Source organism: Falco biarmicus, chromosome 12 (genome assembly GCF_023638135.1).
Source record: "Falco biarmicus isolate bFalBia1 chromosome 12, bFalBia1.pri, whole genome shotgun sequence".
NCBI lineage: Eukaryota > Metazoa > Chordata > Aves > Falconiformes > Falconidae > Falco > Falco biarmicus.
This window is the reverse complement of record NC_079299.1, coordinates 17,490,661-17,516,273: the sequence shown is the minus strand read 5'-3', so window position 1 is coordinate 17,516,273 and position 25,613 is coordinate 17,490,661. Positions and strand designations below refer to the sequence as shown.

General features: G+C 41.0%; 1 protein-coding gene across 1 annotated transcript in view; it reads left to right on the top strand.

Moving 5' to 3' along the window:
* PLB1 (phospholipase B1) overlaps positions 1–25,613 on the top strand; it is an 80,404-nt gene that overhangs the window by 22,606 nt on the left and 32,185 nt on the right. The window contains exons 17-35 of the mRNA XM_056357560.1: positions 1,024–1,090; positions 1,955–2,013; positions 3,060–3,133; positions 4,490–4,533; positions 5,368–5,476; positions 6,376–6,427; positions 8,387–8,467; positions 10,193–10,258; positions 10,956–11,056; positions 13,530–13,611; positions 14,276–14,380; positions 15,040–15,135; positions 15,618–15,689; positions 16,328–16,387; positions 16,786–16,846; positions 17,565–17,623; positions 19,115–19,182; positions 20,198–20,241; positions 21,480–21,588. Coding sequence (XP_056213535.1) covers positions 1,024–1,090; positions 1,955–2,013; positions 3,060–3,133; positions 4,490–4,533; positions 5,368–5,476; positions 6,376–6,427; positions 8,387–8,467; positions 10,193–10,258; positions 10,956–11,056; positions 13,530–13,611; positions 14,276–14,380; positions 15,040–15,135; positions 15,618–15,689; positions 16,328–16,387; positions 16,786–16,846; positions 17,565–17,623; positions 19,115–19,182; positions 20,198–20,241; positions 21,480–21,588 — 1,409 coding nt within the window. The remainder of the gene's footprint in view (positions 1–1,023; positions 1,091–1,954; positions 2,014–3,059; positions 3,134–4,489; positions 4,534–5,367; positions 5,477–6,375; positions 6,428–8,386; positions 8,468–10,192; positions 10,259–10,955; positions 11,057–13,529; positions 13,612–14,275; positions 14,381–15,039; positions 15,136–15,617; positions 15,690–16,327; positions 16,388–16,785; positions 16,847–17,564; positions 17,624–19,114; positions 19,183–20,197; positions 20,242–21,479; positions 21,589–25,613) is intronic.

Below are 25,613 nucleotides of genomic sequence, written 5' to 3'. Positions count from 1 at the left end.
ATGGTACTCCGATTCTAAGTACAACTTAGTGTTCCCAAGCAGGTACAGAGGTGCAGAGGGAGGTGGTAATGTTCATTTTCATGTCCCAGAACACAGTGTCTAAACCACATCTGCACTCAAAATGGCCTGTACATCATTGGAGTAGTAATACACATTTCTCCTCTTACTTTAACATAATGCCACCTGTTTTGTTAGTTACTCAGGGTGTTTTGTATTGTGCAAGGGGCAATGGTACCTACCACTCTTTTTTTTGGTAGCTATGGCATAGGAGGCAAGAAGCAACACTGTGTTATATTTGTGGCTTTGTTTTGTTTTGTGGGGTGTTTTTTTTAATAATAAATTTTTTAATTAATAATAATAATAAAAAAAACAACCCAACAAAATGAAGCAATGGGACAAGATAAGTGTCTTTTCCTTAGGCAAGTTAGCTTACTTAAGGAGTTCTGTAGAGAGATTTGAAGCCGACACATGTCCTTGAGTCTTGTGTGATGGTCTGCTCTGGTATACTGACAGTCAGCCTTCACTAACAGTAGACCTTGGGGGTGCTGCCGTCAGTAGGCTATAACCCAAAAGAGCCAGGAGGGCAAATCGCTGGCCCTCCTGACACATAGAGGACTGTGTGTGGAGAAGCCAGGCTCATGGCCTGCTGACGAAGCTATGGTTTCATGCTGGGATATTCCAGGAACGTTCAGTTTCTCACAAAAAGGTGTGAGCTCACCTAGCTTTGAGTATAGGCACATAAAATGTTGCATAGCTGAACACTGCATGGCACAGTCTGAGATAACTGGCCCCACTGGTAGGCAAGAGCTGTGCAGCACTAACACAGCCATGTGGCTTCTAAGCAGACCGAGCTTGTGTCTGCCTTCAATGGGCAGGTGTAGGCATGGCCTGAGGACAGGCTGAGCCGAGTAGTTGTATGCAAAGTATGTGGGAAATTCATTAATCTAATGCTCTGAGACATTGTTTATCACAACCAGAGTATAGTGAGTCCAATGTGAAGTCTCGCCTCGTCTGTCTTTGCAGGAGAGAAGTTATGGAACAAATATTCCCTGTTTTGACCGGGGTCCCTCTGACACAGTTCCAGTTTCAGGTACTGTCCTGTGTAATTTCACTGTAGAGCTACTTCATTTGATGATAGAAGGGGAACAGGAACCAGGTTTGTTTAGGACAGGTACACTTTTCCTGGAAGCAGTAGACACTACTGACTGTGGCTCTTAAGATCCTTCTTGGAACAACGCAAGCAGTTACACAGCAAGATGCAAGTTCTCTCTCAAGGATGGTGAAAGCTTATGCAACTACACCTTTCGCGTACAAAGGAAGAAGTGACTGTGGAAAAGACAGCAGACGGGTCTTGCAGTTGCAGGGATAGGAAAACTGAGTATGTATGGAGTAGTGGGTCTTGTCAGTGCAGTCTGGGGTGCAAAAAGCCACGTGGAATTCTGTCCCCAGGTGGGTTTTGTCATCCCTCGGAAGCTGGGATTGTCCCCAGAGTTCCACCCTGTGCTAGCACCAGAGCTGTGCCTGCTTTTCAGTTGTTCCCACTGGTTAAAAGGAATTTGAGTAAGAACAGAGGCAAGACCAAAATCTTACTGCCTCCCTTGTTGCTGTAGCTAATGCCCAGCTATAGCCAAGAATAATTTGTGATTATTCTTGCAAATTTATGTAAAACATAAAAATATTGATATATTTAATTATATATCATTATATAGTAATACATAATTATGTAAAATATCTTAATATAATTATATAAAGATTAAATTGTAAAAAGAAAAAATATAAAATTCTGACAACCTGACAGTGTCTGTCATTCCGAACTGGTGCTGTCATGAATATTAAAATACTGTCTTTGCAATGCTTTATGGTTATTCTGAGGAAAAGTGCTGATAACCATCACAGTTTGAAGTTTTCTTTCTTTCCTTTTTCCCTTAAACTACCTTTATTTTTTATTTATTAGTTCATAATTTGAAACCGGCGGATATTCGGGTGATTGCTGCTCTGGGAGATTCACTCACAGTAAGTAAAGATGACTGGACAGCCATCATTAAAGCAAGTAATGAAAAAGCTTTTCTCAATTTTTAACCTGAGAAATAGAGTAAGTACAGTTATGCCCTATTGAGCCAAGCACATTTTTCACATATTTTTTTCCCATATTCCACCTTGACCGGCTGGTAATCTGCCGTGCATGGTTCCCACATAAAGTCCACAAAAGTGCCACACAAGGGAGAGCTGCTAGATTAAATTGCACAGCAGCAAACCCAGACAGCTAGAGTGGACTTGCAACAATTACTTTTCTTCAATGATTCTACGCAGCTCCCAAGGTATTCACCTTCAAAGCTATTAGTAAGCAGCATAAATAGAAGAAATCCTGCAGCTAGTTGTGTGTATATGTATGTTATGGTAAATATATATATGATAATACCAAAGCCTATAAAGCCATGTCCATTTATACTAATGAAATATTTGAGTAAAATTGCAATAGGTCATCAGGTGTGTCAAGGGTGATTTATCTTGAGAATATCTTTTGACACTATTCCTGGAACTACATAAACTTGTTACCCCTGGACTGACTGATTGTCCAGTTGGTGATGACTACCTCACTGCTCACATCGTAATTCATGTTTCTTACGTGTTCTGTGCTAATTACCACATTAAATACTTGTAGTCTCCTTTCATGGGGAAACTGGAGAAGGGAAGACATAAAATCTCCATACTACTTTTTAATGTGAGGAACATTATAATAAATTATTCATTCCGGATCATTGCTATCTTATTTATTGCTTATGTAAATTTAGAATTATATGAATATTTTTAACATTCTCAACCAATTTTTTCCCCACTTGATCTAATCAAGAAGTTGATAGAAGAGGGTAATTCACTGGAGCGGAATTAAAATACCCTCAGCCCTTGATCCTCCTGAGAACTGTTATATTTTGGGACGATGACATAGCTTGCTTCATTAATATACACTGTAATTATTTTCACCAGGGTCAGTCAGAGGACTAGTTACTGTGGCAATTCTTATTTTCTGAAGGTGAATTCTTCTTCTCTTCCGCTTCCAGGCAGGTAATGGGGCAGCATCCAAACCCCATGATGTTATGGATGTCCTCACTCAGTACCGAGGTGTTTCTTGGAGGTGAGTTCCAGGAATTTCCCCCTCAGTGGGAGGGAATCCATTTTCTTGGGTTTTGATATGTATAGTCGGTTTTGTATCAAATAGAGGCTTGTGAATTTGACTTCATGTTTTGCATGGATGTATGTGGTTGTGCTATTACTCATGATAAATAAAATGCTCAGACTAGTGGATATCTAGAGTACAATGTAGCATGGCTGGCGTAGGCCTGGCTACATGCACGAAATGGGGTCTCTTCTCTCAGGGCTGCAGCTATCACAAAGGAGACTTCTAGATCCCAGCACCATTGCACCACTTGCACATTCTGCATTTCTGTCCCTGCTCTTTCTATACCGTCTGCTCTTCCCTGCTGTTGTCCATGTTACCCATTTTTCTCACATAAAATCAGCAGTCCACAAAAAGTCAAGATGGGATGGTTTTTGCTGCTGCTGTTTCAAACACAGTATCTATTTCCTTGACTCTTTCCCAGTTTTGCTTACGTCATGCAGAACAGTTTATCAGTTATGAGTCAGTACAGATTTTTATGTATACAGCATTTTATTACACAGGTCAAACAGCCACTCTGAAAAAAAGCAATCATGTTCACGTGTTATTCTGCAACTGTATGATTTAACACCAAACTTATCAGGCTGATTTTCTGTTCATGATTTCTTACCCATCTGAGCCACTGCAGCTCTGTAAATTTAAATAGGTACTAGAGTACTTCAGAATATTCTATTCCAAATTAAAGGAATACTACAGAGATGTTCAAGTCCAACTTTTTATATTTTGATCCTTAATAATAATCTGCTGACATTTTGAGGGGAAAAGTATACTAGCATTTTCTACAGCGTGAAGGAGAGAGAGTAAAGAGCACACACACATACGGTGAATTTTACTGGTCTAGTAGTATTCTTCCAGTTGACTGAAATGGGGGTTGAAAGGCATTGAGTATACTTATCACTCTGAAATATATGCCTTTAGAACTTGTTGTTATGGATACAAAGTATTTGTTAACTAAAACTGGAAGTAATAAATATTTTAATAGGGACAACAATAGCAAAGAAGGCGGCTTTTAAAAATTATCATCTTTCAACTAGGTTTGAACATATGCCAAAACACGTGAGAGAATTGAAAGGGCAGATGGTATACAGGGCTTTTAGTATGATTATTATGATTACGATAGAGTCTCTGATTTCGTGACCTCACTGGTGTACGCACACACAGAGCTTGCTCTGACTCAGTACAACCACGGGGCGCTGTGCTGTGTGCGCGTGTCGGAGCTCCGTACGGGGGAGCTCTCTTACTTAGTCCACTGCCTTACAAAGTCCATCGTCTCTTGGGAGTTACTTATTTTTCCTTGTTCTTTCTTTTTAACAGTGTTGGGGGAAATGAAAACATAAGCACAGTCACGACACTTGCAAGTAAGTGCCTTTTCCCGTAAACTTGAGAAATAACTGCAGCTATTAAACCATCTGTTGTTACAAAAGAAGACGTGAAGAAAGAGTTACAATTTGCAGCGTGACAGAGCCAATGCTTTTGTATTCAACGTCCAGTGCTGAGTAAAAGTTGCATAACAACCAGGCTGTAATTTGCTGTGCATGACTTAACTATTTATTTTGTAATTCCGAGGGGACTGGTTGTTTCAGTATTCTTCTGTTGGTTATAGCTCTGTCCAAAATGCATTGGGAATAGATGAATCAAAGTTCTTAGATCATAGCCTAAAGAAACTATTTTGACTGTATGGGAAAGTTGTTTTAGGCAGGACCAGAATCACGTTACGAGGTCAGATTTTACATGTCTTTTAGAGGTCAGGGCATTTTAGATCTGGGTGTTTGTAAGGCTGGTTTGTAACCTGAGATCTAGAAACGAATCTTGGGTCTTTGGGGTTAATACATCTGGGGAGATCAGGCTAAAGGATTTGATTCCATCTTATCTGCAGTTAGAGTATGACACCATGAGAGTCGCCTGTGTGAGCACAGCGTTACTCATTGTCGCTTGCCAGGCAAAATGGCATTGCTAGCCAAGATGATTGTGTTAGATCCTGAGATATCAGGGTTCATGAAACTCAGAAATCTTGAAGGCAAGGAAACAGTTGTATGGCAATGAATCTCCACTTTTATTATACTTAAAGGTTAATTTTTTGATAGGTATCTCTTAAAGCTTTTTAATGATCTTTTACTAAAGTCTAATCTTTATAACCTCATTTGCTACCCGCTGTAGTAAGCAACATTTCAGGGTGCTGTCTTTTTCTGCAGATATTCTTCGTGAGTTCAACCCATCCCTGATAGGGTATTCCATTGGCACTGGAAAGCAGACTACAAGTAATGCTGCACTAAACCAAGCTGTGGCAGGGGATCATGCAGAGTAAGAGGAAAAATCTTTTAATTTTAATAAAAAAGTTGATTTTTCTTTAAAACTCAGTTCTAACAAGGACTTTGGCAAGAGTGCAATAAGGTTGATAGGCAAACCCAAATATATTTTGTTAGCCCATCTCTAGCATGAAGGCCAAGAAATGTGATGGGGACTTTGCAATGTTTCTAATCTAAGTCAAATAAATTAGCAGCAAAAGCAATGCTTTCTCTAGTATTTTTAACCAAGAAGCCCAAAGAACTTTACAAACACTACTCAGAAATCTTCACATCCCTATTATGAGGCAGAGAAAAAACATCCCTGTTTTATAGGAGGTGTATTCAAACCCTCTTGTCAGTAGGACCAAGAGTTCATGCAGAGACAGTAAAAGAAAAATATGGAATGCTTATGGTCAGTCTGTGACAGGTTTAGGAATTAACTAGAGAAATTCATATCATATCTCCTTCTCATTGGAACACTTCTTCTAAGACATGCCTCAGTGGTTCGAGGTGGTGTAATAATATTGATACATGCACGGGTGCTTCAGTGATATGTGTATCAATAGCATTTGTCTGATGTTGGGTAGGAGCAAAGTGCACTTATTTTGTAATAGCACAGTATTTTCTGTATAGCTTGTAAAACTGTAACTATGTAGCATTTGCGAAGTGGTCAAATACCTGTCAGATGCTATTTTTTTTCTCGTTTTTTCTCATTGCTGTCTCAAAATATAGCCTTTTTGGGGTATCATACCTTTAATTCAATGAAAATTAGACTTTCCAAGGTATTTTTAGCCATTATGTGAGGGACATCAATTCAAGAGCTTTCTTCTTTGCGTTGCTGTCTATGCAGGATTCCTTTTTTATTTTTTTTTTTAATATTTTATTTTCCTTATTTTATTTTTCTTTTATTTTTAGGGATGTTCCTACACAGGTTAGAAGACTGGTGGACCGCATGAAGAATAATACTGTGAGTTTGAACGCATCATTAATATCTTTAGAATGAAGTTAGTTATATGGCATCATTTAGGTTCTAACAGACCAACAGCAGATGCCAACAGTGGGAGCCCAACATTAAAACTATGGGTACAGCAGTGTACAGTGTAATATTCCCTAGTGCAGGGTGAGTCAGTAAAAAATAAACTATAGTTTTGTCTTAAATGGATTTGTACCAGCACGCGATAGGTACTATCAATCCCAGATAATTGTTATCTTCTTATCATTTTTACCACAAGTGGCTGGTATATTCAGTGTTGTTACTTCCCCTCCCAACCTACTTCACCCTGTAAGATGACAGAACTTTTTCTCTGCTAGGATTTTGCTGTGATATGATTATCTTGTAAGCACGTGTTTTTTCCAGCAATAATGATATGTGCTAGGATGTTGAATGCAAGATTTTCAAGTGGCAAATCATGTGGAGTGAACATGTGCATTGAGGAATGGACTTGTTTTCTTTAAAAAACATTTGGTCCCTTCTTTCCCTTAGTCATCATTTGATTTTTGACTTACACATTTGTTGTTAGGAATTATTTGATTAATGGTCTATAAAACACACATTAGTCTGAGGATTGCTTGCATATTTTGCACCTCAGCTGGTACTTTGAATGTTTGCTGTTTGTAATTTGACAAATGTGCTATGCAATCAGTGACCTAAGTTACACGATATTATTTTGGCTTTCCAATTGTGCATTTGGAAAGCAGCCAAAAAGACTTCAAGATAACTGTGTGTGCATGTCTAGTATAAATACTCTGGTGAGTACATATTGACAAAAATATTTGCAGTACCTTCTTTTTTGGTTCCTTTCTCGTAAACAAGATTTCACTCTGATGTCTGTATCTGAGATGAGATTAAAAGGGATAGCAACTGACAATGAAGTGGTTGGATGGTTTTCGTTGAAACTATTCAAGTGCTAGTCTGTTGTATTTATCGGCTTGGAAACATCACACAACAGAAATGAATACAAATACCTTTTATTTAACTAATAAACTTTTTTACCTAATTAAACTTCTTTCTGACTAGAAAGTATGTTCATATTAGAAGTCATACATCTTTGATTTGAGAGTGCCTTTTTTTTTTATTTTTAAACATTTTTTTAGTGCAGGAGGAAAATTTTCCCCTCCTTTAATTTGGATAAGTATGTTTTGAGGCCAAATTATTGAATCGCATGTTTACAAGCTGGGATATGTTGCCTTCTGCCTTTGAAGATAGATATTTTTAAACCACTTGAGGGTGATGTGCTATTGCTGCTTTTCTTAGTGGTGTTTTGCACCAAAATTGAAGAGTTAAGATATTGAGTACAACATCCATTACGTGGTACTAAGTGTATCTGAATCTTTTCCTCATAACTAAGGAGGTGTGTGTTTACTGTAGCACAATCACCTTGCATTAGCTGTGCCTTTGCAAAATCTTTCCAGAGGAAAGGTACTATGATTTTTACCAGTACTGTTAGATAGAGTTAATATTGCCCCTCTATTCTTTGCCATTTGTCTCACAACAAGACTGAAGTATGTTGCTCTCCAGGGTTTTCCAGCAGGATATCTGCATTATTTATGACACAGTAAAACATCGACCATCATTTTTGCAATGAAGATACATTCCTAGAGCTGCAGGAGTCTTCACTCAGTGTATACACAAGATATTACTAAGAAAACCATACAAATGGATTTTGAGCAATAGTTTTCTGAAGCAAGTAATTTTGCACAGTGCTACTGATATTGTAAACCTTATTTAGATCATAGTTTGTAAACCTTATTTAGATCATAGTACTTTCTACATCTTCAATCATGATTACAAATTCATTTTTGTTGTGGATGCTTAGAGAATTGTAGCCTGGTACCCTGAGAAATTTGTGTTATGTTGCCTGCCCCTCTCCCTTTTTTTTTTTTTTTTTTTAAAAATAAGTTTCATTCTATCTCCTTCTGTGTGCAGAGAATAAATTTGCAGACTGACTGGAAGCTCATAACACTCTTCATAGGTGGAAATGACCTATGCAAATTCTGCAATGATCCAGTAAGTCCCCTGCTGCCTGCAGCATGAACTGGGCCAGCCTGGGCTTAGAGTCTCTAAGCACTGCAGTGGGTGAGAGGGAAGAACTCAGTGGGTGAGACCAAAATAACGTAGGTCTTATTTGTGCAGTTCTGGAATGTAACCACTGAGACCTTCAGGTTGTTCAACCCGATGTTATGATAAATGAAGTGATATCTTTAGAACACCTGTAAATTAGATAGTTGTGGCTATGTTGATACGCTGTTAACTAAGATAACTTTCCATTATCTAGCCAGTTTACCACCTGTAGATAAAAGGTCAAGGGTTTTTGCTCCTCTTTGCCTTGTGCACAATCTCACTCCTAAGTCTAATTTGGTGCTCTCTTACTAGTTTCAGTGCTATGGGAATGATTCTACCCACAGCTCATACTGATGCAATCATACGTAATATAGCATATATTGTATATGCATATAATATACATATGCATACTGTATGTAGCCTTTGGAATGTGCAAGTATACAGGAGGTGAAAGGCTGTGGCGACTCCTCAGTTAGTGATGAGTCTTACCTACTTATAAGCAGCACAGCACATACTTTTCATTCTGTGCAATCAATTTCAGATCAGGAAAAACAGTAAAGCAGAACAGTAAGATGGTTATAAAACAAGGAAGGAGTAAATTAACCATCCCTACCTTCTGCGCCAGACCTAGTCACAAAACGGCACTCACACATGAGTGTGGGTGGCAAAGAGATAGCATGCCTGCATCCAAAGATCACAATGATACTTCCTTTACATTGCACAGCTACAAATAGTGCCCACCATCTTGCTTTTCATGAGCTGTGATTTAGGAAATGAATAAGCGAAATGAGCTGTCTAGTTTTGTAGAGTAGGCCAGTGGGGTTCTCAATGAACTTCTGCTTGAAATTAAATCAAAGAAAATTAAGGCTGAAAATAAGACAGGCATTTCTCATAGGAAAGTCTGTTTGACTGTTGAATAGTTCCACAAGTGAAGAAATAAAAGCTGGATACTTGAGACAATTAAATTAGAGGATTTAAACTGCTCAAATGGAACAGGGAAATTTCACCACTGAGAGGCAAGTATATAAAGTGATTTCATTCCCAGATAAACGCCTCAGCTTTGCCAGTTATTATTTGTGGCAGCTAAGGAGCATGTGGGAGGCATGTTGCTAATATTTGATACAGCAGAAACAAACTTACTTTTACAAAAACTGATCTCTCACAAAGATGGTCCCTGTTGGTAAGTTGTTAGCCATGCTTTTAAGACCAGCCAAGCAAGCGTGGCGATGGAGGGTGTTGTGATGTCTGATAATGCATTGGAACAGGCTGCCCGGGGAGGTGGTGCAATCACCATCCCTGGAGGTGTTTAAAAACCACATAGATGCGGTGCTCAGGGACATGGTTTAGTGATGAACTTTGGTTAATGGTTGGACTTGGTGATCTAAAAGCTTTTTTCTAACCTATGATTCTACAATTTTATTCTATAATGTCCTCTGAATTTTGTTCCCTCACTGGTATCCAGTGTCTGCTAATTTTTTTTTTTTTTTTTTGCAAGTGAGACAGCTGTGATGGGAAACAAGAAAAGCAGAGACAGGACAGTTTTGCCTAAGACTCTGCCACTCTTGACCCAAGAGTTAGAAACATAAATGCTGATGTGGAACACTCTCACTAGTCACTGTTGTGCCTGCTTGAGTAAACTGATAATAAAATTCAACCCTCTTGCTTCGACAGATACGCTATTCTCCTGAAAACTACACCTACCATCTACAAATAGCTTTGGACATGCTTCACAGAGAGGTAAAACAAACTTTTCTAGTATGTGGGAGTGGGGATCATGTTCTGTTTGTAAAGCAGTCACTGATCATTGATTGAGAATTTACTTTCTTGCTTTTATCTGCGGAGCACTGCTGTATGCAAAGATGCTTGCTTGCAGGAAAATCTTTGTGAAAGACAGAAAGGTCTGGAGAAGTATTTTACCAAAGGAAAAATGATGTGCTCTGTTTTAACTGATGTGCTGTGGACAAATGTGTAAAGTATCACAACAAATTTGAACAAACGTGGTATTCAATGGCTAGAAAATGCTTTGCTCATTCATTATACTGCAAGCAAGTATATTTCTTTGTGGTCATTAAGAGAGAGATTCTGATATTCCAGATGAAGATGAGGATTGTAAAAGTACTCAAAGAGCTATCAGGTGTCTAAGCCATGCTGAGACCTGTAACAACTTGTTTGGACCTTTTTGAAGTCATCATTTTCAAGTGACCAGCCATCAGCATTTAAAATAGAACTAGGCAGTGCAGGCAGGAGCTGTAATCTAGTATTGTATGCGGGGGGGATTAATTATTGAGAAAGTACTTTGAACACCTCTATTATGAATAATGCAAGCTACCTGAATCAGCAGGCTGCTGCCTGAGGTCTGCTGTGGCTGTGTAGGGGCAAAGATAGCACTCTGTGCTCTGGGCATTGGCTATGGGTTTGCTTATTCTCTTGGCAGGTTCCACGAGCATTTGTGAATCTGGTGACAGTGCTTCCCATAGCAAGCCTCCGGGAGCTGCATGCATCAGAAAACAATACCTGCCCAAAGTTTCTTATGAGGTTTGAAGATGATTTATGTTACAGCTCTCACTGTTGCTCACAGAAGGCTGCAAGGTCTTCTTGGGAAGCTCATTTTTCTCAAAGGGAAATTTTCTAGTATTTCAGACCAACAAACACCTTCCTCTGTGTATGCACATGTACCTACATGTTGATTTCAACACAGCATTTAGAAATACTTGTCTATCTGTCACTCTCCCTATCTCAGCCTTGCTGTTACCCCTTTTTGTGGAGTTGCCATTTTAATGACTCATCACTTATGCTGCAAGAGAGTTCAAGCCAGAGCAGAAAGAGCTCAGCTGTGCACTCTGGACAAAGACAGAGAAAATACTAAGTCACAGAGTGTTTTAATTGATCACTTAAAACAAGTTTTATTTACAGATTTACCTTTCTGCAGTCTTAAAACTCTCCCTCTTGCTTCTGTAGTTTTTGATGTCTGTAATCTCGTTGCTGATTACTAGTTTTGTTATTAATTAGTATCTCAAGTAGATGTCTGGGATGATTAATTGCACTACCTGTTGCCTCATGGCTCAACAGTCCTCCCAGGTCAGCATGAGTCTGCCACTGCGGTGGCAGGTCTGTGCCTCAGTGAGCTTCTGGTGACTCAAGTAGGGTCCAGCATGTCCCCCTAGACTTGCTTCTGACGGGACTTGCTTAGTTTCAGAAAAGCAAATCTCTGCTTTCCTGGACAGGCCTGCAGAATAACCTTGTCCTGTGAATGCAGGCACCCCTGAAGGTGGTTTTTACAGGAGGAACATAGACATGACCCTCTTGGTCTGAATTAAAGGGTCTCTGGTAACTGTCAGTGGACAATTAGTGTTTAAATTCAAATGTTCATTTTTAAATTCATGCTTATGATAACCAGTTGTAGTTTTTCTCTTTAACAAAGGTTACTAGCTAGAGCACACATGTATCCCCAAGACTTTAATCGTCAGACAAGAATAGTTAGTGAAGCCTTTAAGATTAGCTTATATCAAGGTACCTTGTAACCTTTCCCATCATTTCAGGTGCCATGCTGAATTTAAAATTTGCCTGTCTGGCAGCAAGCCAAGTTACCAAGCAGACCCTGTGGGGGGTATTAAATGCCATGCTACTGAACTGAAGAAAGACCTGAAGGAGGCTTTTAATCTTAAAAGCTTGTCTTTTTTTTTTTTCCTCCAAGAGTAGTAAATAACCTAAAAGAGTTTGTCTCCTGCCTCCACTAATTTTGCCTTGTTTATGTTACTGAAACACTTCTGAAAACACAGTCTAGGTTTGTATTGCTTTTCATATAGATGTACTGTAGAAATAAGATACCGGTTTGTTAGTTGCGCTCCATTAAGCCAAGTGTGGAGGTAGTAGGGATCTTTGTATACTCTGAACCTATCAGCTACAACTCTATAGGAGGTATTTCTCTAAGAGCTCTCTCAGGGATACTTTACTGTCATCATATGACAGCATTTTTTAAAAGCCTTTTTTTTCATTTGGAACTGTCAAGTAATAATGAGGCATGCCCGGGAAGATGGAGCATCAGAAGGAAAAAAACACATGCTAGAAGGATCAAAATGTCAGGAAGGGATAAAGGTGACCAACATGACCAACAGGAGTTCACAGAAACTCAAAATGCCTCAGGTTGGAAAAGCTCTCTAAGGATGGAGATTCTAACATCATTTGGGAAACTTAACTGAATTTATTGCCCACTAGCATAAATATTTAATTACCGATTCAAGTATTGGGCAAAACCCAAGAAAGCTAAACAGTTAAAGCACCTGTCCTCGCTCATGCCCAGGCTCAGCTTCGCTCCAGACACCTCTCCCTGCCCCCTTGTACGGCTGCAGGGTACCCTCAGTCCCTCCAGTGAGGCACGGCTGAGCAGGGGGTGGGGGGCTGGACGTCACCATGTCTCTCTGCCGCTCCTTCCTTCTCACTCCTGCCCCATGCTCCTGCTGGGGTGTGCCTGCTCTGGGGTGGGCTCACCCCTGGGCTGCAGTCTCTTCAGGGGAGCGCCTGCTCTGCCACGGAGCGCAGCCTCCTCATTCCTGCTGCTGTTCTCTCCTCCTCTCCCTCTCTGGTGTTTTCTGTCCTTTCTTACACGGGTTTTGACAGGGGCACCGCCGCCTTGGCCGACAGGCTCAGCCTGCTGGGTGGCTGGGTTGTTGAAGCCGGCTGGAACTGGCTGTGTCCAGCACAGGCAGGCCTGACTCCTCACAGAGGTCACTCCTGCTGCCCAAACCTTGCCATGGGCACCCAGTCAGCTCTTGCCTGCACGGAACCTTTTCCTCACATTATGTTCATTAATTTATCCCTAATAAATGGGTTTCTGCTCAAGAATCAGGGATTCTTTCTGTGTAGAAACTCAGAGGTGAGAGCTAACACTCCCATCGAGTTGCCTTTCGGAGAAATCCCTCTCAGAGGAGCTTTTAATCCTGTAGTTTGTCAGCTCAGGAATGGGGGACAAAACAGAAGTAGATTTCAGCACCATGCTCTTGTCCCACAGGTTCCTGTGCCCTTGTGTTGTAAACCCCAAGGACAATTCTAATGAGCTCAAGAAGTTGGTCTACTTTAACAGAAGGTACCAGGTAAGACACGTGGCGTTTGTTACAGGTTTAATGTCATCCTCCTGTTGATCAAGGGACCACAGAGGGGCTAATATTTTGAGGGGAGGAAGGACAGTTTCCACTTGTTTTAATGACATATTTGTAGTTGTGATTTTTAAAAAAAATACAAAAACATGAGGGGGAGATGGGAGTACACTCAAGATCTTTACAACTCTCACTAAACAGCAAAACAGATGAGAAGAAAAATTGTTAAAGAGCCATAGAAAGTAGAATGTCAGAAAGCCAGCAGTTTGGGATTTTTTTTTTAACCACTTATCTCATTAGACATCAGATTAAGTCGAAGAATGTGATAACTCAGGAACAAACTTTCGACATGGGATGCCAGCCAAACCAAAAATGCTTCAGTGGTTCTGGAAGATCATCTTGACAGAAGATCTAATTACTGAGCAGGTTGCCTGTCTGTGTCAGTCAGGCAGCCATCCCCAGGCTGCCCCTCTGCAAAGAAGCCTGCGATGCCTGTCTCAGAGATGGCTACATAGGTTGCCCAGCACAAACTGGAAACCACAGCCACATCTGGGTTTCTGCACTAAGGAGGGGGAACCCTTGGGAGAGATGTAAATGGATGGAGGGACTCGATGAGCTGAGTGTAAAAGAAGGAATGGTGGCAACTTTTCTTTGACTCTAGGAGAGAACCCGCCAGTTAGTGGAGAGCGGAAGGTATGACACTAAAGATGATTTCACAGTGGTTTTGCAGCCGTTTCTGATGAATGTGAAGATGCCAAAAACACAGGTAAAAACAACCAAAAACCTGACCCCTACATTAAATCCTGGTGCAATTCCACTGACTTCTCAAAATTTTCTTGGCTGCAAATGTGATCAGCAGTTTTCTGCCCTAATAATTGTTATATTTAGTTGAGTTTACATCCGAAATTGCAGACAATGTTTATGGAATAACTTGGGGGTAATGGGCAACAGGAACACAGACTTTGAAGACATGATTTCAGGCACTGAGTCCACTCCACTGTAATCAGACAACCATGTGCTAAATATTTAGTTCAAAGTCTTTACCAGGGAGCACTTGCCCTTCATTCCCCATATATCTCAAAGTTCCTTCCAGTACTTTGGCAAACGACTTTTAGTATGAAGGCCCATGTGCTTCAAAAGACTATAATGTGTGAATCTCAGGGGAAATAAAGAATGCAATCCATACCTGTGCCCAGGTATTCTGCACCCAGAGTCATAGTGGTCTGTATTCCTTATTACTTGGAAATCCTATATTAAAAAGCTTTAAAAGACTTCTTAGTTCTAAGTTACTAGTGTTCTCTGGCTCAGTTTAATTCTATTGGCATCAGTGGCCTTTGCAGCTACTTTGGTTTGAAGTCAGTTGGGGTAACACACAGCCTGTTGTGTATGTACTGCCTCTTTGACAGCACCCATCTTGTTCTTTAGGAGGGGTGGCCGGACAGTTCATATTTTGCCCCAGACTGTTTCCATTTCAGCCAGAAGTCTCATTCGCAGGCTGCACGTGCTTTGTGGAACAACATGGTAAGATTTTTAAAGGTTGTGTTACTCACTCCTTGTCCACTCCGTCCTGCTCTTGGCAGCAAAAAAAAACCCCAAAACAAACCCAAGGAGCTACTAGGTAGCTAGTCCTATCTTTCTGAACCCTTAATTGTGCTTACAAAGGAGAGGAGTGATCATGTGAAGAAAGGTCACCCGAACTGTTAAACCAGTCACATCAAACAAGTAAATTTCAGGGTATGTTAAGGATAGGGGTGTTGACACTTCTCCCAGGGAGATGATGTCCACCTGACATGTTGATCATCAGGCCACATTCATGGTGTATAGGAATTAGTTTCTTCAGCACACAAAGAAGCAGTGCACGGAGGCAGCCACCTGCACAGGTGCAGTGCACTGCAGTTGTCTTGCTGTGCTGCAAAGGTGGTTGCAAAGGTTGCAGAGGTATTACCCGTTGCCCTCTGATACTCATTCACTTTTCTTCTGTGCACCCCCCTTTTTTCCCACAGCTGGAACCCTTAGGGAAGAAGACGGATAGTCAGCAGATAGAAGATGAGATTGTTCTCAAATGTCCAAGTGAGGTAAGTTACAAGGGTGTCTGTGTTTATGTGGAGGTGCTAGGGGTTGGCTGGGAGTCTGTGTGAGCCTTTACCAGCTGCCTGGAGTGCTGTATCTGTGAGGGAGGTCTGACTCTTCCCTGCATGGTTTGTGTCACTGCCACTGGTAGCACTATGAGATGGAGGGCAAGCTTATCCTAGGAGTAAGCTTCCTCACAGTCATGTGTCTCAGTTGGCTGAAACACAAGGGAAGGGTGTTTGGCCTACCTAGTCAAGGTCATCAAGTATCCATACTGAATGACAGAGCTTCAGTGGGGAAACAAGGCAACAATGGCACCAGTCACACAGCTCTGCAGAGGTCAATGGGACTACCTTGCAGTGGGACCACAAGGTTGTTGTTAATCACACACAGCAGGGTTCTGAGCATATTATGTAAGTTCTGGCTGCATAAAAATATTGCCCCAGGCTTATACTGTTGTTGTATGGATTTTTAAAATGCCATTTCTTCTTTTTTTTTTTTTTTTTTTTTTTTTAATCCCTGGGATTCATTTGCATCAGGCTGCTAATCATCTACAGACATCTCAGAACTGAAGGCTGGGGAATGGAAATCTCCATGTATCTTTCTAATGCTTTGCATTGACTCAGACTGCCTTGTTTTGTAGGCTGAGCCATTCCTGAGGACATACAAGAACAGCAATTACACATACCCTAACCAAACTCCAGTAAGTGTCAACCTCACCATTCCACGGTTACTCTGCTGCATCTGTTCCTGTATGGTAACCAGATGAGTCATGCCCTCCACCACAGGTGAAATCAGTCTTTGGACAAAGGGGTTTGGGAGGCTAAGTGCATGGCATGGACCAGGAAAGCACTTCCTGAGTTAGGCAAAATGCTTCCCGAAACACCTGTAAGAACACATGCTCAGATAGCACAGTTATCAGTACAAAATGCTACTCTAATCTGAGTAATACTGAATATGATTATTAAATTGAGCAGCCAAGACGTGTCTGGTTGACTACATGCTAAACAGTCTATGGTTAACCCACCTGGTCTCTGCTAGGAAAATCCTAGTTACTGTATTTGCTATACAAATGCTGTTCAGCTTTCTTCTTTTCTTTAGAATTATGGAAGCCAGCTGCTATGCGAGGACAGGTCTCCATCCTCTCCTCCTGCAACTTCAGGTAGTCTTGCCTGTTTTATGTTAAAAGGCTGAATTACCTTCAACTGTCCTTCAAGATTAGTCTTTATTTTTGCTGAAATGATTGCTGGACTGTGAAAAATACTGCTCAGAAAACATGTCATACTTTTCAGCAGCTGCTTAATAGATACAATGCCATACTGTCACACAAGGTAACATTCTGACCGAGTAGCTCTGCTTCATTCACTGCCAGTGGAGAACTTCAAAATATCTCATTATAAAATCCAAATTTGTGTGCTGGCATAGTCTATAAGTGATAGTACCTAAATCTTGGGGAAGGAAACTGGAAATACAGCTTCATGCATGTTAGCCTAGGACATAGCAGTATTCAATTTTTCCAAAAACTTTATATTGCCTTCTTAGTCCTCTCTGCCTTACAGCTATAACATGCTGTTCCTGCCTTGTCTAATACTGCATTGGTTTACCTTCATCTTGGTGCTGGATATTGTTTACAGCTTATTGTTATTTGCTCCTTGCTCTTCTGCCTTTTCAGTAGCAATGTTACCCAATGCTGAACAATATGCATATGCTGCTGCTTACAACCACATGAGATGAGCTGGAGAGAGCTCCTGTTTTATTACCTGGGTATTGCAAAAACATGTCTGAGCATCAGAATGCGCAATGGCATGTTTCACATATACAGTGGTGAAAAAGAATAGCTATTTCCTGTCCGGGTTCAGCTGCATCCCTTTCTTTTGCAGTGCATTTCCTAAAGCCAGCTGATGTGAAAATTATTGCGGCCCTTGGGGATTCTTTGACGGTAAGAAGATAGTGGTTTTACTGTTCTCTTGGTAAAACTACAAACATATGCCTTCTCCAGTGGATGGGAAATAGCTGTTGTACCTAGAAGCAAAGATCCATTCATTCATGGATGATAATAGATCTGGCAGCTAGAACAAGAAAAAAGGTGTCTGTTCCCCAGTATTCTCTTTCCCCCACACACATATTCACATATTTCTGAACTTGGGCAGGCAAATCCTTTAAGAGGTGCTTAAATAGTTTGCCAAATTTGAGACAGAAGAGATCAGATGCTGTTGAAACTAATGGGACATAGCACAACCCTTAGGTTACTGTGTTTTTTCAGAGTTTTTCTGAATAGGAATGGACTAGTGAACCTGCTCTTTTGCCTCAGTTCTTTCAGGAAGGAGTGTGACTAAAGGATGTTGGATAATAGCATTTTATTCATTTTAGCAGTAATGAGATACGGATGTATGGGGCTGAGTGCCCTCTGACTTTATCCATTTCAGAATGTCTTTTTATTGTGCCTGTTTTAACTCATAGCTAATTTCTTTATCAAGATGTCATTCTTGCTGATGATTATCATCTTTGGTAGCCTAGAAGGAATATGTCTCAAGATCCAGACATCCTATATTCCAGTTATGTCTTTCTGCCTAATGTTTTCATACTGGTCAAAGACTGAAACTCTACAGCCATCTCAAAGGGAACTCTGGGCAGAAAGATGTAATTGGGACCTAGGCTTCTCTGAATCTGAGCCTTAACAACAAAGACATTGTGTGTACAAACCATAAAGCCTTTACAACTCTCTGGCAGGCACATTGCATAAACTCCTACACACAGGAGGCTACTGAAATAAATAGAAGCATTTGAATGCAAACCTGCAATAATGACAAATGAAAGACATTCCGTATATAGCTGTGGTTGCCATATGAAACACCCGTGAAACTATAGTATCACAGCTGGCAGGCACTCTGCTTCTGAGTTCTGGTGATGTTTTAGGAGGGATGTAGTTGCTAGCTTGCTACTTCAGTGTAAGTGTAGAAAGTGCTTTCCTCCTTGCTGTAGTACTACTGTAAGTCTCCATTTAGCACAGTACTTTTCAAATCAGTGTAAAGTTATTATGGTGCTTCTTTCTGAGATATGTTTGTTTTCCCTGTTGAGTTCATATAGTGTTTCTTATCATTAGCCCGTAAGTTTATTGTGTTTGAGACGTTTTCATCATCCTTGAGTAATGCAATGAAAAATGAATCATTCAGCTTATCTAGGCCCATGAGAATAAAGCCGTTGTTCCACAGCTGCATCATATATTTTGTGCGTCATGTACAATATGACACTTGTAAATAATTATGAAAGGTATTGATAAATCCTTCAGAAGGAAGGTTGGGGGAAGGCCAGATGCCTTCTAAAGCTTTTGAAGAGATGCATTCAAAAGTAAATAAAATGACTATATAAATGACTATTGCGTTATTAATTGTGCTTTAATTTCATTTCGTTAACAAAAATTAATGTTCAGGCTGGTACAGGAATTGCCTCAGATAATCTCCTGGATATGCACACTGAATACCGGGGACTGTCTTGGAGGTAAGTCTTCATCCAAGATGATGAGGAGATTTGTATTCTCTCCTGTAAAGAATATTATTCTCTTTCACATGTTTTGAGTCTTTCAGCTGTCAGGCAGTTGAAAAAAAAGTTTCTTCTCAGGCTAGCATCTAGTGAAGATGTATCAAGATCCAGGATTTGTTGTATGGGAGTCTGCACAGAACATGTTTTCAGCAATGGGTTTTAAGTTAGCCTTTTGACTTCTCTCATGCTATCATCTTTAGCTGCTTGTGGCAGTCTGTATTTGTATGGTGGGATGGCAAGTTGGAAATTTACAAAACTGGAGAAAAATCACTGGAACAAACAAGTCAGAACTGGTTGCTTTTGGGGTTTCTTCTCAAAGTTTGCTATTTCTGAACTTTTTGTGGCACCATGGAAAAGAGTTTGTTTAACTGAAGAACTTTTACCAGATGCAGCAGCACACAGTTGTAAAAGACTAGATTTTTTTAGTGTGACGATGTAGCTCAGTTGACATTGACTGAAGCAGGTCTGTGCTCTCCTAACACCTCTCCATAAGCTGGAGTTTGTCCCACCGATTGAAAAGCTGGAGAGAACACGCCCCTGTGCAGGAAGCAGGAGAAGCAAATGGAGAGCTGCTACTGCAGCTCTCATCACCCAGGGGCTGGCTGTTTGGTGCTGCCTTAGAGTGGCTTCATGGGGCTGGAACTGGCCTCAAAGCTGACCTTCTAGTCTGCAGTACCGTAGGGCTCAATCATTTCTGTATGTAGCTGTCTCGGACATTTTTCTGCTATTTCATAGTGATTGATTATACCTCTGTACAGCTTCAAGATCATTAAATCCTTCTGACAAGCATCTTTACCACTGAAACCTCATCCATTCTCCCCAACAGCACTTCCACTGCTGTCCTTTCCACATAGGTGATAGTTACCAAATTAATCACCCTTTGCATTTTTTCATGTGTGGTAGGTTTTCATTTCACTTATTGTCTGTGTCCAGTTAAGAGATGAATGACTGGGATTTCTCTTTCTCATTTTAGTATTGGAGGAGATGAGTCATTAGAGAACAGGACAACTCTACCTAGTAAGTAAATGCTTTGTTAGACCTAATTGACAAGATCAAAAAGAGGAAATGGGCTGATTTCTGATATGTTTACAGAGAGCTCTGAAGTATCTCAAAGCTGTTTTAGAGTAATTAACAAGAACTATCTTTCAAAGAAACAATACCCTAGGACTAATGAATAAAAAGTTGGTTTTATCAGTGAAGCTGTGAAGCAGCTAGAAATTCTCTGACTTTCTTTTTCCTCTCCCTTCTCAACTGCTTGGTGAGTGTTACTTGATTTTCTAAATAAGCTTGCTATGTCCATGCTTGTGATGCAATTAATATTTGCTTTTAATGAATATTCCACCACAGCTTTTTCCAAAAACAGATGTTTGCATAGATTAGACCTCTTTGGTAAAAAAACCTGACTGTTCGTACATATAACCTGAAGGGAATAATTTTAACTTTCTTTTCACTGAAACATGCAACTTCTCGTATTTCATTCTAATGTAAAGTTCCAGTTTGGACCAGCTGTAATAATAAGCTTCCATTTGAAAAGGGCCAGTAAACTGTCCTTCTGTGTGTTGCCCATTACTATAAGCAGAATGTAACAAGAACATAATTAGAATAAGCAATTAATTGATGCACTGGATGCTATTACATTTGACAAAGCTTTCGTTAAAATGTGGTTAAATTCAGTCTTTGAGATTAAGGTAGCTTTTATAGTTTACAATGTGACTATTTTCACTCTCAGCTACAAATTACTCTTGTCAACTTCCTTTTGGAAACTACTATGGCAGTAGTGGACAACGTGGTGGGATTTCATCAGAACCATGCATCTGAGGCTTTCTTCTTCAGATTTGTCAGTAGTATGAGCTTTTGCACAGCCATGAAGAAGACCCAGATCCTCTAGCTGAAAACAAGCTCCTGCTGCGCTGAAGCCCCCTTCAGGCTCGCTTCACAGTCACCGTCATATGGCTGAGGATTTTATTTTAGCCTTTAACCACTACAATGTGAGAGAGAACTGCACACAGTAGTCCTCAATTCTGCCCATCTTATCCACCAGTAACAGCACAGGACACAGCAAGCATGCTGCTGTCTGAGTCACTGCCAGCTGGTGATCCCTCTCGCCACTGCTTGGTGGGTGCCTCTAGTTGACTGCAGGCTGCAGCAGCTGTGCTGTCAGGGAGCAAAACTGTGGTGATGCTGGTGTGTGCTAGTGCCTGTAGGCACGGAACAGATGTAGTAATTTTCCCTTCATTGCCATTTTTCTTTTTCAGACATCTTTCGAGAGTTCAATGCTGCGATCGTTGGCTATTCAACCGGCACTGGGAGTGAGAGTGATCCAAATGCATTCCTTAACCAGGCAGTTCCAGGAGCACAGGCTGAGTATGTAGCTTTTTGTTTTACATTTGCAGGTGATGGATGCTTCATCTAATTGCCTTTCAACTGCCTCATGTGCTGTCACAACTTGCTCTGAAGAACAAGTAAAACCAGTCTAGTTAGAATTGAAATTTGGCTCAAAACCCGTTAAATGCATGGGCTTGTTTCGTAGCTGAACTTTCAAATGAAGCCAACAGTCCTGGTTATGAAATCCATACACAAGAAACCAGCAGAAACTGTTTGGTGATGGTGGTTTCTACTCTTCCTCTTCAACATCTATTCATTTATCTATTTATCTATCAATAAATCTCTGAGATCATGGATGTTTTCAGAAAACAAGCATGTAGTGAATTAGTAAAGAGATACTAGGAGAAAAACAAGATGAAATCTTCCATAATTCTGGCCTGAGGCTTCTGGATAAGCAAGCAAGAGTGGACAACAGAGAGGAAAGAAAAACCATAACAGCCACAGTCTGAAATCTGAAGAAAGGAGAATTGCTGCTGGTCATATGTGGGTTTTGGTGCATTGCAGGCCTGGTGCAGTTGTATCCAGTTCTGCCAATAGAATAGGGATTGTACTGTCTTGCAGTTATCTGTATTTGGCTCTTTGCTTTTAGTCACACCTGGGAGGCTGCATGAGTTGAGCTTTGCTATACTGCTTATTCTAGAAATCCCTGGCGGCTTACTGAAAGAGTCACTGCTGTTTAATTAACAAAACAGATGGCTGCTGGAATTTAGTCATAGTTTGGGCACAGGTTCTGGCAGACCATGCCTGGATTTGACATTGTTAGTTGATATTACCCAGACCTTTGTTTGTTTAAAGAAAAATTCCTCTTACTTCCCAAAGAGGTCTTCAAAATGAAGCTCAGAAGCCAAATGAGGTATTTGAGTTTGCTTTATCTAAGCCAAGATTGTTAGTATTTAGCAGGTATATTTATTGCTTTCCTGTAGGCCTTGAGTAACTTACTGAGATTGCTAGTATGAGTCAGAAATGCTTGGATTTCCTGACAGAAATAGTCTGCTAGGTGTCCTGATACATCCTACAGCCCCCCATACCTGACAGAAGGCATTTTGTTTCCTAGTGATGACTGAATGTATCTGTGTATGTTAATGAAACATGCAAGTATTATGGCTCTGATTCAGCCATTAACGAGAATTTATTAACATATTTCTATATGTAGCATACATCCAGATTAGCTTCAGCTTTTGCTTGTTATAGGAAAAAATGAGATGGACGACTGTCTTGTATTTTGTATTAGTTAAATTCTAAGCAGGCATTTTGGAGTGGTGGAAGGACTTGAAACAGGTTACACAACCCCTTAAGTCACCAATATGACTTAAAGCAGCTTGTATCAGTAGCAACCAAGGCATTACTATTAGTTATTTGTTAGTTGTATGAAATGAGTTGGTGGATGTTGTATCTGAAACAGTATGATCAGCAGGACCAGGGCAGTGACCGTCCCCCTGTACTCAGCCCTGGTGAGGCCCCACCTCGAACCCTGGGTTCGGTTTGTGTCACTGCAAGAGGGATGTTGAGGTGCTGGAGCGTGTCCAGAGGTGGGCAGTGGGGCTGGGGAAGGGTCTAGAGAGCAAGTCTTCTGAGAGGCAGCTGAGGGAACTGGGGCTGTTTAGCCTGGAGAGGAGGACACTCAGGGGGTCCTTATTGCTCTCTACAGCTCCCTCAAAAGAGGTTGTAGGCAGGTGCAGGTTTGTCTCTTCTCCCAGATAACAAGGGACAGGACAAGAGGAAACAGCCTCAAGTTGCACCAGGGGAGGTTTAGATGGGATATTAGGAAAAATTTCTTCACTGAAAGGATGGTGAAGCATTGGAACAGGCTGTCCAGGGAGATGGTAGAATCACCATCCCTGGTAGTGTTTAGAAAAATGCCTAGATGCGGTGCTCAGTGGTGGGCTTGGCAGTGCTGCGTTAACAGTTGGACTTGATGATCTCAAAGGTCTTTTCCAACCTAAATGATTCTGTGTTAGTCTAATGAAAAATTGTCTATTTCATCTATATCAATTAGTCTTCTCTCTTCCTATGCAAGCGACTGGACTGGATAAATGTGATGAAGTGGAGCTATCGATGTTTTGCAAATATTCAGCAAGGAGATGCAGACAATAATTCTCCTAGGTAGTCTTCTGTTGTTTCTCTGTCTTGTAACTCTCTGTAGAAAGGTGTGCAAAAGCAAAGTCCTGTGAACTACTACACTAATACCCCTGAACTTTGAGGTGCTTTTTTGGGGATTCTGTTCTGTCATGTCGTGGCTCTTGATGCATCTGAGAAGATGAATGAATATTGAAATGTATTGAAAGGTAAGGAAATGTTTCTTCTGCTTTAGGTATTTTGCCCTGGGATGATGGTGCAATCCAGCATTTATTCTTCAGCAGCCAAAAATATCGATTTTCCTACAATTCAGAGGGCAAAAAGAGTCCACCAGCTAATGGTGGTATTTCAGAATTGTTACCGGTCCTGCCTCACTTTTGGGTGCTGCTCTGGAAACTCCTTTCCAGAGATGCTGGGACCTTTCTGAAATCAAGTAGTTCTGCACCCTTACCAGCTTTTAGAAACCAGGTGTAAAGGTTTCTTAAAATGAAATCAGTGGCTGCTTTGAAAAGCTTTAGTGAACTTGATGGCAATGCAGCAAATGCAGGTCTCATTCAGCAAAATGTTCTTAAGCCTACCTGCATTCATTGCCAAAGTGCTTACGTACATGCTGGAGTTAAGGATAAATCTGAAGCATATTGCTGAAGCAGAGCCTGGCTGAGATCTCTGATTTCCCATGAAAAAAAGAAGGCTAAGAAATTGAGACTGAGAGGAGAGAACAGGTGACAGGAACTGTGAATGTCTGTATTTCCCATTAACAAACTTTCCATTGATCAAGACATAAATTTGGTGGAAACTGCAGCTCAAGGATGGGTGATTGCTGGCACCACTTCATTCAAGATGTTAGATCTTACTGGCTGTGTTGGCTCAGGATGCATCAGCACTTCAGTGACTGCATAAGAAATTGAAGATGTTGCGGACTGTGTGGTGGGTTGACCTTGGCTGTACATCAGGTGCCCACCAAGCTGCTCTATCATTCCTCTCCTCAGCAGAATGGAGGGGGAATAACATAAAAAAACCTTGTGTGTCAAGATAAAGGCAATTTAATGAAGCAAGAACAAAGGCTGCACATGCGGAAGCAAAGGAATACAAAAGATGTTATTCTTTACTTCCCATCAGCAGGTGATGTTCAGCCGCTTCCTGGGAAGCAGGGCTTCAGAACGCATAGCAGTTGCTCTGGAAGACAAATGTCATAAATAATTAATGCTCCCCTCCCCCTCTTTTTTTCATAAATAATTAATGCTCTTCCCCCCCCCCCCCCCCCCCCCCCCCCCCATTCTCCTAGTTTTTATTGCTGAGCAGACATCATATGGTATGGAATACCCCTTTGGTCACTTCGGGACAGCTGCCCTGGCTATGTCCCCTCCCAAGACCTTGCCCACCGCCAGCCCGGTGGTGCGGAAGGGAGGGTGGGAGAGGCAGCCTTGATGCTGTGCGGGAGCTGCTCTGCAGCAGCCAAACCACCGGTGGGCGATCACCACCTTTCTGCCCACCAGTACACAGCACAGCTCTGGGGGGGCTGCTGTGGGGCTCAGCCAGACCCAATACAGACTGTCAGCTCATTAAGTGGTGTTTTCCTCTGGATCAATATTGAAGTTTATATCTTAGCTTAGGGGGTTCCACAGTAAGAACAGAAGGAAATTGCGACCACTTGTGGCTTGTGATAGCTTTGGGATATAAATAAGTGATGATATTGTACAAGGGCAATGGTCAACAGAATGATTACATGCATAGAGTGTCTGTATCACAAGTAGATGTATGACAGGGCTCGTTCCCCAGTAAATACACTTATGTTAGTGTTAGATCAGTATTCAGGTGGAGGAGGGTGGTGAGAGATCTCTCTTGTTCCTACAGTAAACACAGTGTTGCAAAGGAAAGCTAAGCTCTGCTTGCCATGCAAAACAAGTGTCATGCCTATTAATGTCAGC